This window comes from Balaenoptera ricei, chromosome 4, assembly GCF_028023285.1.
Source record: "Balaenoptera ricei isolate mBalRic1 chromosome 4, mBalRic1.hap2, whole genome shotgun sequence".
Classification (NCBI taxonomy): domain Eukaryota; kingdom Metazoa; phylum Chordata; class Mammalia; order Artiodactyla; family Balaenopteridae; genus Balaenoptera; species Balaenoptera ricei.
Window position 1 is genome coordinate 29,937,418 of NC_082642.1, and position 17,600 is coordinate 29,955,017.

At 46.9% G+C, this 17,600-nt stretch overlaps 1 protein-coding gene across 2 annotated transcripts in view; it reads right to left on the minus strand.

Moving 5' to 3' along the window:
- The window catches only part of RFTN1 (raftlin, lipid raft linker 1), a 206,540-nt gene that overhangs the window by 165,954 nt on the left and 22,986 nt on the right, over positions 1-17,600 (minus strand). For both annotated transcript variants that reach the window (XM_059920383.1, XM_059920384.1), the window contains exon 2: positions 16,879-17,031. In XM_059920383.1, coding sequence (XP_059776366.1) covers positions 16,879-17,023 — 145 coding nt within the window. In that variant the 5' untranslated portion in view covers positions 17,024-17,031. The remainder of the gene's footprint in view (positions 1-16,878; positions 17,032-17,600) is intronic.

Sequence of the window (17,600 nt, forward strand, 5' to 3'; positions counted from 1 at the left end):
GTACACGAAGGTTGCAGCAGCTGCTCAGAATGCACTCCAGTGCTACCGTGTCATCTATGACGAGAAAAAAAGAGCTACTACCCAGACATCGCTGGATCGTTTTTTCAAGAGGGTGGATACAATTGAATCCAGCAAGGAACCAGAACCTGTGCCATCAACGTCAGGCATGAGTGACATTGCAGCTTGCCCTCCATCTCCTATTGCTGACAATCCTTCAGCTCTACCATCTCCCACGTCCTCCAACCAGCAACTCTTCTTGCCTGTTCGCTCGATGCCAGCCCCTGTATGCCAGCTGTCGTACTGTACTATTGTACTTTACAAGGTACCAAACTGTAAGATTAAAAATGTTTCATTTTTTTATGTATTATTTGTGTGAAAAGTATTATAAACCTGTTACAGTACAGTACTACATAGCCAATTGTGTTAGCTGGGTACCTAGGCTAACTTTGTTGTACTTACGAACACGACGCTCTCAGAACGGAACTCGTTCGTATGTAGGGGACTTAACTGTATTTAATGACGTGCAGCAAATTACCCCAAAACATAGCAGCCTAAAACAACAAACATTTATTACCTCAGTTTCTGTGGGTCAGGAATCCAGGTGCAGCTTAGCTGGGTGCCTCTGGCTCAAGGACTCTCATGAGGTGGCATGAGGGCATCAGCTCAGGTGGAAGGGACCTCGAGGTCTGTTGGGGGACCAACCCCCAAGCTCATGTACACGGGTGTTGGTGGGATTCAGGTCCTCCAGGGCTGCTGGACAAGGTTTCTCGCTGGCTGTTAGCAGGAGGCCTCCCTATGTTCCCCACCACATAAGCCTCTGCACTGGGCAACGTACAACATGGCAGCTGGCTTCCCTCAGAAGGAGTGAGCAAGGGAGCAGGAGAGACCAAGGTGCAAGCCACCATCTTTTTATAACCCAATCTCGGAAGTGCCAGCCCATCACTTTCACTAGAAGCAAGTCGCTCGGTCCTCCCACACCCAAGGGAAGGGGGTTATACAAGGGCATGAACGCTGGGAGGCAGGGGTCACTGGGGGCCACCTTGGAGGGCACCTACCATGATGCCCAACATCACACAACCAGTAATCAGAAAGGTTGAGTTTAAAGCTGTTTTTACCTCCGTTAACTTGCCTCCCAGCTCCAAGCTCTGTCCAGGACTCTAAGATTCTGCCCTGCTCGAGGACACAGTCATGTTTGGCTCACCTCTCTGGGGCACTAGCCCCCATCACCTGCCTTTTAAGCCACCTCTGGCTTCTCATGTACAGCAAAGAAAGTAAAGGGTATTAGGAGAAAAGTTGTCTTAGATTTTAGCTATTTTGGTCTAATCCATTTATATGAAGTCCACAGTGAGAAACCAGCCGGTAGAAAGAAGAATAAGTTTTTGTTCGAATTTACAGTCTCCAGATGGGCAAGAAACAGTGGTTAGACAAGGAGAGTTGGGTCACCCGTCTGGGGGATAAAGCAAGGCCATCCAGAAAACCCTCCCTGAGTCTAGTCATGTTTCCGGCATTATCTCAGCCCAGGCTATTGGAAGAAGCAGCAGTAATTTTTCTTTCCCAAGGTTCCTCTCACTCTAGACCAACATACCATTTCTTACCAAGAAAGCATGACGGACTGAAAGCCTGGAGCGTGCACCCAGGGCATCCTGGATGCACCTGTTAAGTCTCCCAAAGCTCAGCCTGCAGGCACGAACAGCCCAGATGAGTCCCTCAGCCCTGGGAAGCTGGTTTGATTGAGGCACTGACCCAGGGGTTTTCCAAGCTTCAGGTTGGTGGGTCCAGGGATCAGACCTGGTCTAAGATGTCCAGGGCTTTCCTGTGCCCACCAAACAGCAGACAAAGCTCCAGCCACGCAGGGCCTGCCAGGTCAAAGATAAATCGTGGTAAGTCAAGGAAAATGCTTTTCCAAGATAACACACAGACTCTGTTAAGGCTACGGCCACGCTGGACTGGTTTCCAGATCTGGGAAAACAGACACTGGGCTAGGACATTAATAACATAGAATTGGATGGGGATGATTTAGACACTGCTTCCTATGTTGAGAGGTCTCGCCATCTTGTTCACCTTTGCATGCCCAGTCTGGAGCCGGAGAAAGAGCAGGTAGGTAATCAATAAATATCCAATGAATTGGTGTTGTTGAATAACCCTGTCAGAAGGGACTGCTTTCTGCATTAAAGAAAGTCCACCCACCAAGCATGCCAGATCCCTTAGGAATATATTACCAATCCTGCATCAACAGTAACACACATTCCATATGGCGCCATACTGTGTTCATGCTTACCAAGCAACTCTGAATTTACACCCAAGATGCCCAACTGAAATAATCCCCTTCCTCTTTTAAGAGGGCCCAATAAGGCTGTTCAAATGAATGTATCCTCCTCCTAATGAATCATATATATATGCACCTGACAAGCATGTTTATGCAACAAAATGCGGAAAAATCTCAGCTGCTGATGACTCCAGCAAGTACCGACTGTTTAGCTCACTTTTATTTACCAGGATATCCGACCCGACCCGTAAACAAAGAAAAGCTTAAGGCATGTCTGAAACGCAGAACTGAGGAAAAGACTCTCTACAATTAATGACAGTGACAAGCAACCTGAAGGCAGAATCACCTACCTTTTTACACTATTTGAAAATATTTCATTGAAAAAATTCGACAGGCCTCCTTTCTTCTGAAGCATCAGTGAAAGCTAGTCCAAACACTGGCTAAAGCCTCTTTATAAAAATTCTTTGAGGCAATATCACTAATAACCATAATTAGTAGGGTGCATAGAACATTAACTTGTTTTCTGTTCTGTTTTAACCAAATTAGATAAAAATTGTTACCACAACAACAGTGCTGCTTTTATGAATCCTTACAGAAAAAGAATTTGGTTTTGCTTTGACAGATAACAGTCATCACCAAGGAACTTCATTTTACTGAAGGAAGGCTTGAGTTGCTGAAATTTACTGCTTGCACACACACACACACACACACACACACACACACACCTCTGAGCCCATTTTCACCCAAGACTGAGTGTTGTTTCTTGGTCTGGATTTGGAGTCGCTGGGAAAAGAGCACGAAGAGTTTTTACATTAAGGAAGGAATGCAAAGAATGCCTTCCTTCCTCTTAAATCTAATCTTATTACCTCCATTAGTGAATATTTAACAATAACATTAATACTAATAGCAGACTTGGCTGCGTTCTCAAAAGCAACAATACGGAAGACGAATTTGGTAGTTTTGCTCAGGAAAGCTTAAAGCCATGTCACACATATTATCTCATTTATCTTTAAAAAACCCCGCAGACTCTGTAAAAGTGTACTTATCTGCGATAAGGCATGTTTAATGGGAACCGATTTCCTTACCACTCCTTGTATCTTCTGTTTAAAAACATAAGGGTCTGTTTTTAGCGCACCTCCCAACCAGAACCTCAACTCCCAACTCATGCAGCTGACTTCCTTTCATGAGTCTCAGAAACAAACGAAAAAAAGCAACCAACTCTTAGCAATTACAGAAACTAAAAACAAAACTGAAACACGGGTAGGAAATTAAATAAATTCACAGGGCCCAACAACTGCCACTGCCCAAACTGAAATTAAATAAACATACAGGCACCCTGTCCATGAAAACTCTGCCACACAATTTATTAATGAACAGCCAAAGGAAACAGAAGCTGAATGTGGGGCAGGAGAAACTGTTTGATCTAATAGTCTGGAAATTACATCGGAAGGAACAGACGGTTTCACAGAAGTCAGTGCAGCCTAGAGGCACAGGCAGCGATTTTCTAGGAAAGAAAAATGTTCCCCTACCTACTGCCCATACTATTTTCAGCAAAGGAGGCGCCTATATTCAGCACGGGAGAAGCTCCGAGCCCGGCACGCTGACAAAACCAGGACGGCGTGGCAGCCATCCACAGCTACTTGGCCTCCAAATCTGAGCCAGAGGTCAAACAGCCCGATTTTAAAAGCAGCAACAAATGGACGGCAACACTCCACTCCAGTGGGTTATTACCCCGCATTCGCGATCGTGGCAAATAAGAACAGTGGTGATTCTAATAGGTTACGGGCAGCGTGATCTTAACGTGGTTTCTGACCCCCAGATCCTGAGGGTCCCGGGCAGCAGGGAGACCAACATTCTGGCACAGGACCGCCCTGTGACTGAGCCTCCCCGTCTATACACAGGACTGAAAGTCACCTCCAGGGCTGCGTTACTTGAGCCGAAGTCGACGAACCTGTCTGTACTGCAACGAATACAGCATCACCCTCACTTGCTATTTTCATCCCCACCAGCTATGAGTCACCAAACCATATGCGTAAGTTCTCCCTGGAGCAGGGCTCAGTCAAAGGAAGGGCCATCGCAGCTGGGGTCTTTGAATGACGGATCGGAGCCTACCGAGCCTCAAAGCTGTACCTGAGAGGCCTGTGGTACAGCCAACACCGCTTAAAAGAAAAGGATTTGAAGAAGGCAAGTCTGAGTTCTGATTCTAGCCCCATCACATATTTGCTGTGTGACCGTGGGCATGCTGGGTAACCTCTCTGGGCCTCATTTCCTCATCTCTAAAATCAGGATCCCCTGAGGATTAACTTACACCAAGCATGGTGCGCGGCTCATTAGCTGTCATTACCGTTGTTACTGTTACCAATAATAATAATATCATCATCATCATCATCCTATGAGGCTCCTGGCACACCTCATCATCTGCAGGCATCCTCAGCAAACCTAGAGAGGGCACAGAAGCAGAAAGCCTTTCCGCCATTAAGATTAAGGGCTGCAGCAGGAGGACCCTCCCTCAGGGATGAGCTTAATGTTTGGGGGTGTAAAAAATCATCCCTCCAACTCAGACGGGGGACCCCTCCCTGCTTTATGCTGTACCATCAAGGGCTGCCTTGGGCCTTCCTTCTATCCATCCACCTCCCCTCCTTCCTGGCTTCTGACATTTTGCTTCAAGGTTTGTTTGTTTGTTTTCCCTGCAAAAATGTGCCATCAACATCAGTGACTTTATGTTCGATTCTGCTGAAGAGCTGCAAATGTTATAGATGAACTTGTTATGTTCTAAAGCTGCAGGTACCATATTTAGCGCGGTAATAAATACCTCATTCTGGATGGCAAAACAAACACTTCAGGGCACTCGAGGCTCCACTAAAGGAACCCCATGGTGAAACCCACTTTAAACCAAGACTCCTCCTGTAATGCAAATAACCACCCATCCCCCAATCCTCTTCCTTCCTTTCCAGAGCTTCCTACCAAGGACTTCCCCGAAAAGGGAGATTCACACCTGCAGGCACCTGCAGCCAGGTGTCACTCCTCCCTCGCCAACGCCCTGATCCCTCGCAGTCTCAAGCTCAGTCCATCAACACTCGTTCTAGGTTGTCAACTCTAAGTCATTTCTTTTTTTTTTTTATTGAGGTATAGTTGATTTACAACGTCATGTTAGTTTCAGGTATACAGCACAGTGATTCAGTTATATATATGTACATATATTCTTTTTCAGATTCTTTTCCCTTATTGGTTATTACAAAATATTGAGTATAGTTCCCTGTGCTATACAAGTAGGTCCTTATTGGTTATTCATTTTATATATAATAGTGTGTAGATGTTAATCCCAAATTACCAATTTATTCCTCCCCCATGCTCTTTCCCCTTTGGTAACCATAAGTTAGTTTTCTACATCTGTGAGTCTCTTTCTGTTTTGTAAATAAGTTCATTTGTGTCTTTTTTTAAGATTCCACATACAAGCGACATCATATGATATTTGTCTTTCTCTGTCTGACTTACTTCACCTTAGTATGATAATCTCTAGGTCCATCCATGTTGCTGCAAATGGCATTATTTCGTTCTTTTTTTATGGCTGAGTAGTATTCCATTGTATATATGTACCACATCTTCTTTATCCATTCCTCTGTCAATGGACATTTAGGTTGTTTCCATGTCTTGGCTATTGTAAATAGTGCTGCAATGAACACAGGGGTGCAAGTATCTTTTCGAATTATAGTTGTCTCTGGATATATGCCCAGGATCTAGGTCATTTCTATGGGACCTGGTCAGACAGGCAAGGGCAGCAAAGGAGTAGAAAAGGGGTGCAGGGAATAGAAGGGGTAGAGACCTAATCAAGGCAAAGCCTTCCAGAAAAGCGCCAAGGAGAAGGCTGTACCATGCGGCCACTGGGGCCCAAGAGCAACCTACAGACCTGCTTCTAAGGTGCAGCGTTTCGAGCTAGACGTGATGAGCCGTGTAAATGAAAAGAAAGGCCTATCCAGATGTTGGAGGTGTAACAGGCCCCTAATATGCCCAGCGTGGGCTGGTCAAACCACAGTACACTGACTGTCCCCCAGGTGGACTACACCTCCTCCTCCACCTTGGACGAGAGGGAAGGATACAGACACCCAGTGGTCAAGGCCCCTGGGCCAAGAAGGGGCTGTCCGCAGACCCCAGACCACTGGGAACACACCTGTTAGCCAGCACGAAACTGCTCCCTAAACCCACCTCTCACTCCTCTTCCTTCAGCCGAGCCCAGCACCCTCCCTGCAAACACTCATTTCCAACTACACAGCCTCTCATCCCCAAACCCATCCTGCTCCTGGCCCCCTCCACAGCGGCTGGTAACCCCCAAGGCCTGGGCTCTCGGGGAAGAGAGCCTGGAGGAGGTGAAGCTTTTCTAGGACCTTGAAGAAGAGAGAGGACCCCAGTTAGCCTCGGGGCTGTAGCGGGGGAGGGCGGCGCTCCACATGGGACGCGGTTCACACAGGGGCAGATGGGAGGGCCGTATGGTCCCACATCAGGACCAGCGGGGAGGTTCCCAGGGTGACTGCTCGGGGAAGAGGGAGCCAGTTTAGAAGGGCTGGCTTTTCTGACGGACAAGCATTTAAGGTTTTAGGGTACCCTGGGGAGGCAGGGTATCCGCCGGGGACAGCTGGGATTCAGTTGCAGCGGAGATGTGGAGGACTCAGGTCAGGAGGATGACTGTGGCTGCTGGTCGAAATCTACTGCCCACGGTCTAGCCCACTGGTTTTCAATGTGGTCCCCTGTAGGAGCAACAGCAAACAGCAGCACCACCTGGGAACCTGCTAGAAGTGCAAAATCTTGAGCCCCACCCTAGACATGCAGACGACAAATTCCACAGGTAGGGGCTCAGCAATCCGGTCTAACGAGCCCACCAGGTGATTCTGGTGTTGCTACAGTTTGAGAACAACTGTTTGTACCTGGGCTTCCCAACTACACCGTGTCACACGCTTGCTCAGTGCTCTGGAGAAAGAAACCAGGCTTCAGGGAACTGGAAGTGACCTGCAGGAGATTCAAACAGCTCCAAGGGCTGAAGGGAAACAAAGTCTCAGTACATGTGACCCACCTGAGGGTAACCAGCTGGGGTACCCAGGCTTGTACTGACCACCTGGCCCTTCACAAATGCCCACGGGTGCACCACAGCTGCACACGGCATCAACTATAAGTTTCAAAAAACCCAGAGGTCTGGCTCGCTTTCCCAAGATGGACTTCACTGGTCTGGGGTGCAGCCTGGCCATGGGGATCTTTTAAGCAAAAAGTTTGAGAATCATTGTGTCCAACTGGTAGCATTTTTGTTTTAGGTGTATGGCCTGTCCTTCTAAACATACTGCAAGCTACTTCAAGGAAATAAAGTATGAGCGGTCATTATGTACGTGTGTATTTATTGAATTTATTTTATACTTAAAGATCACACCAGCACCATTTCTCTCTGCCATCTCCACTCAGATCAAAGAAATCTGCAGTCCATCTGGTTCTGGAAGGTTCTCAGTGTGGTCCCCAGACCAGCAGTATTAGCGTCACCTGGGAACTTGCTACCAATGCATTCCCAGGCCTTGCCCCAGACCTAATGCATCAGAAATTCTGGAGCTTAGGATTCTGGGTTTCAAAGAGCTCTTCAGGTGATTCTGACCCACCATCAAGTTGGAGAACCACTACTTTAAGGAAAGGATTAGTTCTAAAGGCCTACAGTCCTTCTCTGGAGGTTAACATTATTTTGGATGGTATTTCAGAATTTGCTTATCACCTCCCTTGACGATCCATGAAATCAGACAGGCTAACAGTACCAGGATTTATAATGAGCCATTAGGCACCCAAGCTCTTAGCCCCAAAACACTTTAACCTGTTAGTTTTTAGACCTTAAATTGTGATCCATCTTTTTAGAGGAGTCTTTTTCGCAGTTGGGAAGAGAGATTAAAAGGACAATTTAAAGAGACAAAGATTATCAGCTGCTTCTGCAGTCGTGTTTAGGGATAAGGTTACCCAGACTGGAAGTGAAGTAAAAACTGGACCTTTAAATGATTCATTGCACAATACACATGTTTTGAATAATGAATGTCACCCTGTGTTATTCTCATAACCACCCAAAATTTATATACAGGGCTTAAGGCTAAAATGCTGGCAGCCAAAATCCAAGTATGAGCCTGGTCAGCATAATGGCGAAGAAAAAAATCCCAAAGGTCGGCTCTCAAAGACCTCTTAGACAGGAAAACCACATAGACGGGAATTTTAAAAATGTGGCAGTGTGAACTGATGCTAGATATTTTAATGTGTGTCATGGGAATGTTTTACAAGCAAGAATTTAAGAGGAGACGCAGAAGACGAGCTTGAAGAAGACATGCGATGGACCATGAGGTACTTTTCAATTTTTTCATGTTGAAGCCCTTCAGTTTAGTTGAAACCCACCACAGCATGCAGGCGATTCAGGAATCAAGACAGCCTAAAGTGAACGCTCTACCGTTCAGTAAGATGATGGAGTTTGCTACAAACATCCAGCAGCTTGGTGGCCTAGGGCAAGTCACTTGTATGACCTCTCCAAACTCAAGATCTCAATTATCCTTCTATACCACCCACCTCATAAGACTGTCATTAGTTTGTTTAAAATTGATTAACACAACACTAGGTGCTTAATAAATAGCAGCTGTAATTATCACATGTAAAAAAATGAAGCTCCCAACCCTCATATACTGTTGTTGGAAATGTAAAATGGTACAACCACTTTGGAAAACAGCTGGGCAGTTTCTTATAAAGGTAAACATACATTTACCCAACAACCCAGAAATTCCACTCTTACGTATTTACCCAATAGAAATGAAAACATATGTCCACACAAGACTTGTTTACAAATGTTCACAGCAGCTTTTCCGATAATAGCCCCAAACTGGAAACAGACCAAGCGTTCAACAGGAAAATGATTTAAAAATTGTGGCACATCCAAACAGTGGAATATTACTCAGAAACACAAAGGAATGAGCTCTTGATATATACAATGGCGTGGATGAATCCCAAAAGCATTATGCTGAGTTAAAGAAGTCAGACACAAAAGTATTACATTGCTATGTTACTCGAGAAGAAGCAGGATGAACCTACAGTGACAGAAGGCAAATCAGCAGTTGTCTGGGGCGGGCGTTGGGGGCAGGGAATCTTCCAGAGTGATGGAAAAGTTCCACATCTTGAGTGTGGTGGTAATTACACGGGTGTTTACATTTACCAAAACTCATCAAGCCATACACTTCATATGGGTGTATTTTATGGTACATAAGTTATACCCCAATAAAGTTATTTTTTATACTGCTATGCCATTCGGGAGGCCTGAGCTCTCCTTCACGTGCAGTAGAAAAATGCTGTGTGACGAGAGTACAAGCACTAGATACTGGTCCCACTTACTACCTACTACATATCAAGGCAATTTCCTCATCTGAAAAAAGAAAGAGAGAAAAATTGCCTTTGCTTTGGCTCTCAGGGCCACTTGGATGATCGAGTGAGATCATTATTTGAAAATGCTTTTTGGACTTCCCTGGTGGCGCAGTGGTTAAGAATCCGCCTGCCAATGCAGGGGACACGGGTTTGAGCCCTGGTCTGGGAAGATCCCACATGCCGTGGAGCGACTAAGCTCGTGCACCACAACTACTGAGCCCACGCGCCACAACTACTGAAGTCCACGCACCTAGAGCCCGTGCTCCGCAGCAAGAGAAGCCACCACAGTGAGAAGCCCGTGCACTGCAACAAAGAGTAGCCCCAGCTCGCCACAACTAGAGAAAGCCCACGCGCAGCAATGAAGACCCGACACAGCCAAAATAAATAAATAAATAAATTTATTAAAAAAAAAAAAAAAAAAAAGAAACTGCTTTAAAGCAGAATCAGAGCATCCAGCCATGTGGCCCCCATGCCAGCCATCCAGGTGCCCAGTGAACTACCTCCTCCTCTACTCCCCACTCCGTCACCTGCCAGTCAGTCCCTGGGATCACCTCCTGATCTCTCTTGACCATCCCCTGCTCACTTCCCTCGTCCCTACTGCCACCCCTTCAGCTGAGGCCACCTTTACCCCTTGCCTGATGATTGCAATGGTTTCCAAATGCTCTCCTCTCCCCCAGTTTTATCTCTTCCATCCTTTTTCATTCTAAACCCAGAGCAGGCTTTCCAGAACGTAAATTTGATCACGTCACCTACCCTCGCCCCACCTTAAAATCCTTCAGGGCTCTTGAGAGAGCCTAGACTCCTCAGTCCAAGACCTAAGACCTTTAGTCATCTGGCCCCTGAAAGGCCACACTCCAACCGACTTGAACCACCTACAGCTTCCCATACATGCAATGTTATCTCCATGTTCTGGCCCCTCCCATAGGTTGTCCCCTTTGCCTGAAAAGATCGCCTGCTCCCAGCCTCATTCTCCTGCCTGGCTAACTCCAAATCCACCTGCGGATCTCAAACCTTCCTTGACACACACATCTTCCAACAAGGGAACCTTCCACCACATCCCCTCTATCACCAGCACTCTAGCCTCAAGTACTACAGTCACTTGGTTCTTCATCTGTAAGATGCTGAAGCCACGTAGACCAGTGGGCTAGACCAGTGCTATGGACTGAATTGTCCCTTCAGTATTCAACTGTTGAAGCCCCAACCCCCAATGTGACTGTATTTGGAGTAAGGAAGCAACTAAGGTTAAATGAGGTCATAAGGGTGCAGCTCTACTCCAATAAGACTAATGTCCTTATAAGAAGAGGCATGAGAAGGGACACTCTCTGTCTCTCTCAGACGTGAAGACGCAGCAAGAAGGCGGCCGTCTGCAAGCCAGGAAGAGAGCTCTCACCAGAACCCAACCCTGCTGGCCCCCTGATCTTGGATTTTCAGCCTCCAGATCCATGAGAAAATAAAAATCTGTGGTTTAAGCCGCCCAGTCTGGAGCATTTTGTTACAGCAGCCCAGCTGACTAAGACAAGGGAGCACCTCCCGTCTGGTTCACTCTTAGGTGCTCAGGACACAACATCTGCCTCCGGTCAACATTCAATAAATGTCTGTGAAATCAATGAGTTGTCATCCTACAGTCCCTGGTGAACCCAAGGGCAAACTTTCATAATAACATGGTACGTTCATGTGCATTAGGGATACAGAGTCAGACCTGCAACCGAGTTGTCCTCCCTTGAAAACCAACTAGAACAGCAGTGCCCAACAGACCCTTCTGCGATGGCAGGCGTGCCCTCCATCTGCGATGTCCAGTATGGTAGCCACCAGCCACACGTGGATGCTGAGCACTTGAAGTGTGGCCAGGGTGACAGAGGAACTGAACTTTTAATTTTATTCAGTGGTAATCAATGATTATATTTCAGTAACCATGTGGCTGGTGGCTTCTGTACTAGACAGTGCAGGACTAGACAGTTCAAGCAAGGATCACGCCCCGGGCACTAACTTCATCCTACAGGTCGCTGACTGCCAACTGTCCCCGCACCAAGCATGTTATAAACACAGTGGATTCTCACAGAGCTGACACAGGTAGCTTCTGAGTGGTGTCACAGTGGCCTGGCACAGAGAAGCTGGCAAAACACACACATAAAAGGGATAATGAGGCACCGTTTTGCAGAAATTATGATGCTTTATGGGCCTCCGTCTGCGATGAAACCCATCAAAGGGCAGGTTCATCCCTCGGTGACCAGAGTTAATTGAAAATTTAAGAGCCAATCGAATCACCCAGAATTGAGATTTTTGGCAGCTTACATGCTTCACTGTGAGTTTCCCGCTGCTTTTCGCCTCCGCCAGCCCTACAAGCGAGGCTGCATGTTCCCGTATCATCCACAAAAGCACCGAGCTCTAAGCAAGGGACAGATAGAACAATGTTGGCTCTGACCTTGATTGTTTTAAAGTGCACATGGTCCCCTTCCTGCCTAAGCCAGCAGGTGGAAGTGGACAACACCCTTTCCCCAACTTGAAATTCATTAAAGTGTCAGATGACCACCTTCTCTATGAAAAATAAGCATGTCAAGTGCTCCTCAAAAATCTCCTATGGCCAAAACCCTATAGAAGAGGAGTACTCCTATGTGTCTCTACACTATAACACAAGCTTTCTAGCAAGAATGTTCTGACTGGTGTCAATGCCTATTTCTCTGGCACCTTGCAGTTTACAAGGCACAAGAGCTCGGATGCCCAAGAGATCCAGATGCAAATTCCACCCTAATCACTTCCTAGCACTGCATCTTTAGAAAAGTTACTTAACCCCTCTGAGGGTCCATTTCCTCTTCTGCAAAAAAGGAATGAGTGTCCCCATACACCTCACTGGGTTACTGTGGCGATAAGATGACATAAGAAACCACACAAAGACGAATGGTCATAGCAACTTAATTTGTAATAGCCCAAAACTGGAAATGACCCAAATGTCCATCAGCAGGTGAATGGAAAAACACACTGTGGTAAATCCATATTATAGAATATTACTCAGTGACGAAATAGGAATGAGCCACTGACACACCAAACAACATAAATGAATCTCAAAATAAGTAAGCTGAGTGGAAGAAGCCAGACCAAATGACTACACACCATGATTCCATTTATAGAAAATTCTAGAAAATAAAATCAGTGATAGAAAGCAGATCACTGGCTGTCTGGGGACAGAGGGTTGGAAAAAAGGAGGGACTCCAAAGGAGCATGAGGACACTTTGGGGGCAATGGAAACGTTCTACATCTTGATGAGGTGACGGCTTCATGGGTTTGAACATTTTAAAGATGTGCGGTGTGGTACGCTTAAATAATACTTTGGCGAAGTTGAAAAGTTTAAAAAAAATGAGATCAGGGATCTAATGCCCCATCACAGGACCTGGCACACAGTAGGCTCTTAACAAATGTTGGCTCCACTCTAGAGCAATAATGAGTGATCCCATTAGAACTTCTGGAAAAGAAACTTGACAGGCTGCCAGGGAACTGCATCAGCAGGTGTAACAGTGACTTTGAAGATGTACTAGAACCCAACTATTTAGGACACGCTGTTCTCGGCCAGAAAGCATAAACAAGAAAGATGAACAGAAAGATGGGAAAGGCTTGGTCTCTGCCCTCAAGGAAACACAAATGAGTTTAATATATGATGGAATAAAAGTGCAGAAAGGGGCTTCCCTGGTGGCGCAGTGGTTGAGAATCTGCCTGCCAATGCAGGGGACACGGGTTCGAGCCCTGGTCTGGGAAGATCCCACATGCCGCGGAGCAACTGGGTCCGTGAGCCACAACTACTGAACCCACGCGTCTGGAGCCTGTGCTCCGCAACAAGAGAGGCCGCGATAGTGAGAGGCCCGCGCACCGCGATGAAGAGTGGCCCCCACTTGCCGCAACTGGAGAAAGCCCTCGCACAGAAACGAAGACCCAACACAGCCAAAAATAAATTAATTAATTAATTAAAAAAAAAAAAAAGTGCAGAAAGATGATAGTGACAAACTACAGCTGTGCAGAAAAGAGTATTCTGATGGGATGGATGTCCAGAAGGAACAATTTCAGGTAGGGGAGATTCTGGCAATAGGGAGGGTGGGGCAGGCCCTGTGCAGAAGGTGGTCTGACTGCGCCAGAGCGGGGAAGCGGGAAGGGAGGGTCCTGCTGGGGGCAGCTGGCAAGGCCAAGGGCCCAGGCCCACGGTCCTCCAGAGATGAGGACCTCCTGAGCGCTAGCTGCAACCCTCCCATCATTTATCCGGGGAACCAGCCAAAGGGTTCAGCATGATCAGATTTGGGCTTTACAACAGCAGGTCCCATCCAGGGGGCAGTGTGGCAATTTATCATGTGTCCCGACAACCATATCTTTCATCTCAGTCATTCCTGAGGAAATAATCAGAAATACACGCAAAGATTTAGGTACAACGTTGCTTATCACAGCATTATTTATAATAGCCCGAAGCCCCAAATAACTTAAATGTCCAATAAAAGGGGACCCTAAATAAATTATGGCACCCTGAGTGATTCAAGCATATAGAGGCCATTAAATCATATTTTCAGAACATATGGAACCACGAGGTGTGTGCCTCACGGTACAATGTTAAGCTGCAAGAAAGCAGGATACAAAAATATACATCAAGGATTCATTCAACAAACATTATTGATTATCTATTATGTGCCAGACACTGTTCTTTTTTTTTCTTTTTTTTAAAGCACCGACAATACAGCAAAGGATAAAATAGACACAATCCTGCTCCCATTAGAAGGAATTCCACCTTCTGAAGGAAGGCAAACAACAAACAAGGAAATGAATAACAACAAGCAAAATATAAAGCATGTTGACGGCAGGATATGCTATGAGGAAAATCAAGAGGGGAAAGGGATGGGGTGTCAGGGGAGGTGAAATTTTAAATAGGCAGTCAGAGAGGTTTCCCAGAGAAGGGGGTTAAGGGTTTGAACCCAGGGTATATATGAGAAAACTTCCAGGCAGAGGGAACAGGTAGTGCAAAGGCCCTGAGGAGGCCTGGGGGATTTGAGAAACAGCAAGGCCGCAGTGGCAGAACACGCAGGACAGTGGGAGATTGAGGCAGAGGGAAGCTGGTATCTCAGGGTCAGGGAGCCATGGCAGGGCTTTGAGCAGAGGAGTGACGTGATCTGAGGGTGGTGGGAACAAGGGGAGAGAAGCAGGGAGACCAGCTAGAATTTTTCCAGTGTTTTCCTAACTTTTTTTTTTAAGTCTTTATTGAATTTGTTACAATATTGCTTTATTTTTTATGTTTTGGTTTTTTGGCTGCGAGGCATGTGGGATCTTAGCTCCCTGACCAGGGATGGAACCCGCACCCCCGGCATTGGAGGGCGAAGTCCTAACCCCTGGACCACCAGGGAAGTCCCTCCTAACTTTTTATTATGAACATATATCCACTTTATAATCGGAAAACAAAAGGTAATTCAATGAAAACAAGCCATGTAGGTGCTGTGACTGGAGCAGAAGGCAGCAGAGAAACACACTAGGAGGTCAGGGAAATAGCTCAGGGAATGAGCGATGAATCAGTGGGGGGCAGGGGGCAGGACATATTCCTGGAAATTATTACTAAGAAAAGCAAAAGGCACAAATCACTCCTCTTAGTAATAAAAGAAATGTAACCATGATGCACAAAGATATGAAAAAGAGAAAAAGAATTCCCCCACCATCTCAGCACCCTAACAATCAATATTGACCATCTTGTTATACTTCCTTTGGATCTTTTTTCCTACGCATGCTCTGGTTTTCTCCTTGACCATCCTACAAGGCCCAGCACACTGAAAGCGCTCAAATACTCATTGAGCAAATACTGGATGACGAAATACTGCAAATGCTTCTAGGTTCAGATTTGTCCATGTTACATCAGCTACATCATTAGCATTTCTGGAAGTAGTTTTAAGAGGCTTGGGTGACAGAATGGAAATTGTGGGGGAGGGGGAGGGATGGTCACAATGACTAAGGTGTCAAGTCTGGCCGTTTAGGACAATGGTGACATTATATTCATCAATGGCGCCAGCAGGAAGCAGTCTGCTGAGGAAGAGGCCAGGTTCAGTTTGGGGGATGTGAGGGGCGCCCAAGCCCACCCCTGCAGAGACGCCCAGCTGCCCATCCCTCTCGGGGCTCAGGAAGCATCTGGAACTTCAGCACGAAGGTGGTCGGGCAGAAGCAGTGGAGGAGGAGGGAGCTGGGGTAGTGATGCCAGCAACCCAACTGGAGCTGGACATGCTAAGAGCTTCAGAACACCTGTCACCTCTCCTGATCCTCGGCACTGCCCTGCGAGCTGGTCTGTGTGTGCCCACTTCACAGACGAGGACACTGCAGGCCCAGCTGCCCCACAGCAGAGCCAGGGCTCAAATCCACGACTCGGAGGGCTTTTCCCATGAATTCTCTTCTCTTACTAGAAGATTAACATATTCACAGAAGCCCGGGGAGAAAGTTAGTCTTAACATGTCTCTATTAGGAAGCTCCTGGTTTGGGCTCATGGCTTCCAGGGGTCCCCCACAAGGAAGAACGTTCTCTTCCTCTTCCGAAAACATAGTTTACATGTTTCCGACTTACAGTTAGAGCCTGCTGAGTTTTTCAGTGTGTATGAGTCTTGGAAACCAGGACGGGCCGCGTGCTTTTCCCACAGCACCACCCCAACTCTCTGTATACAGTTGGTGCTCAGCAAATGCTCGGGATGAAAACACTGACCCTCACTCGTCAGTCACCCGGGGGCCACTGGGACACCGGGGTGAGGCAGGGCCAAGCCCGCTGGACGAGCAGTCTGGAAAGACGCCAGCGGACAAGGGGCGGGGAGACCTGGGTGGGTGGGCAGACGACCACGCGGACAGACGGCGACTGTCCTCTTCCGCGCTTCTTGTCATAAAACAGTTTGCAAAGGAGCGGGCCCAGGGCCAAATGCAACCCACCCACGTGTACTCTTTGGCTCACACCCGGTTTTAATTTGTTACAATTTAAATTAGTTGCTAGCTTTCAACACAATGAAAGATTTCACCTAAAAATCTGGATTTCTGAGCACAGGCCCTTCTCAACAGGCCCACCCTTTGCAGTTCGCCTCCCAACGCCCCCCACCCCGGCCCCCGGCCCCCGTTCCCCCCCACCAGCGTGTCCTGAGCAGCCCCTCCAGCGCTGATTGGGCCGAAGCCCTGTCAAGCCCCCCACCCCTGGGTTGGGCTGAGCCCCGTCCTCACCGGCGCTCAGGGTGGTGAACTCCAGAAAGCGGTACTCATAGGACACGTCTATCTTGGTTTCCACCTGGGGTCTCTTCAACGTCGAATAGATATTTCCAGGCCGTTTGTCATCGCGTTTCTCTAACTTGTTCAATCCGCAACCCATTTCAGCAGCTGCCAGCAAAAGGAGAAAAACGGGGGGATGATTTTCTTCTTCCTGAGATGTTTTTACACACCGTAGTATAAACGACCCCATCATTTCCCTGAAGAACACATACAGGACCTCAGCCTGGCTGAAATCTAGAGCACAGTTCAACCCATGAACACCGGAGGCTCTACACTCAGGCTGCCTTCTCTCGCTGATAAGATACCATTACCAGCCAGCCTGTGATTCTGAAATGACATCCAAAACATACTGTTTTACAGAACGAAAAGACAATCCTCCGAATGGGAGAAAATATTTGCAAACGAAGCAACTGACAAAGGATTAATCTCCAAAATATACAAGCAGCTCATGCAGCTCAATATCAAAAAAACAAACAACCTAATCCAAAAATGGGCAGAAGACCTAAACAGACATTTCTCCAAAGAAGATATACAGATTGCCAACAAACACATGAAAGGATGCTCAGTATCACTAATCATTAGAGAAACGCACATCAAAACTACAATGAGGTATCACCTCACATCAGTCAGAATGGCCATCATCAAAATATCTACAAACAGTAAATGCTGGAGAGGGT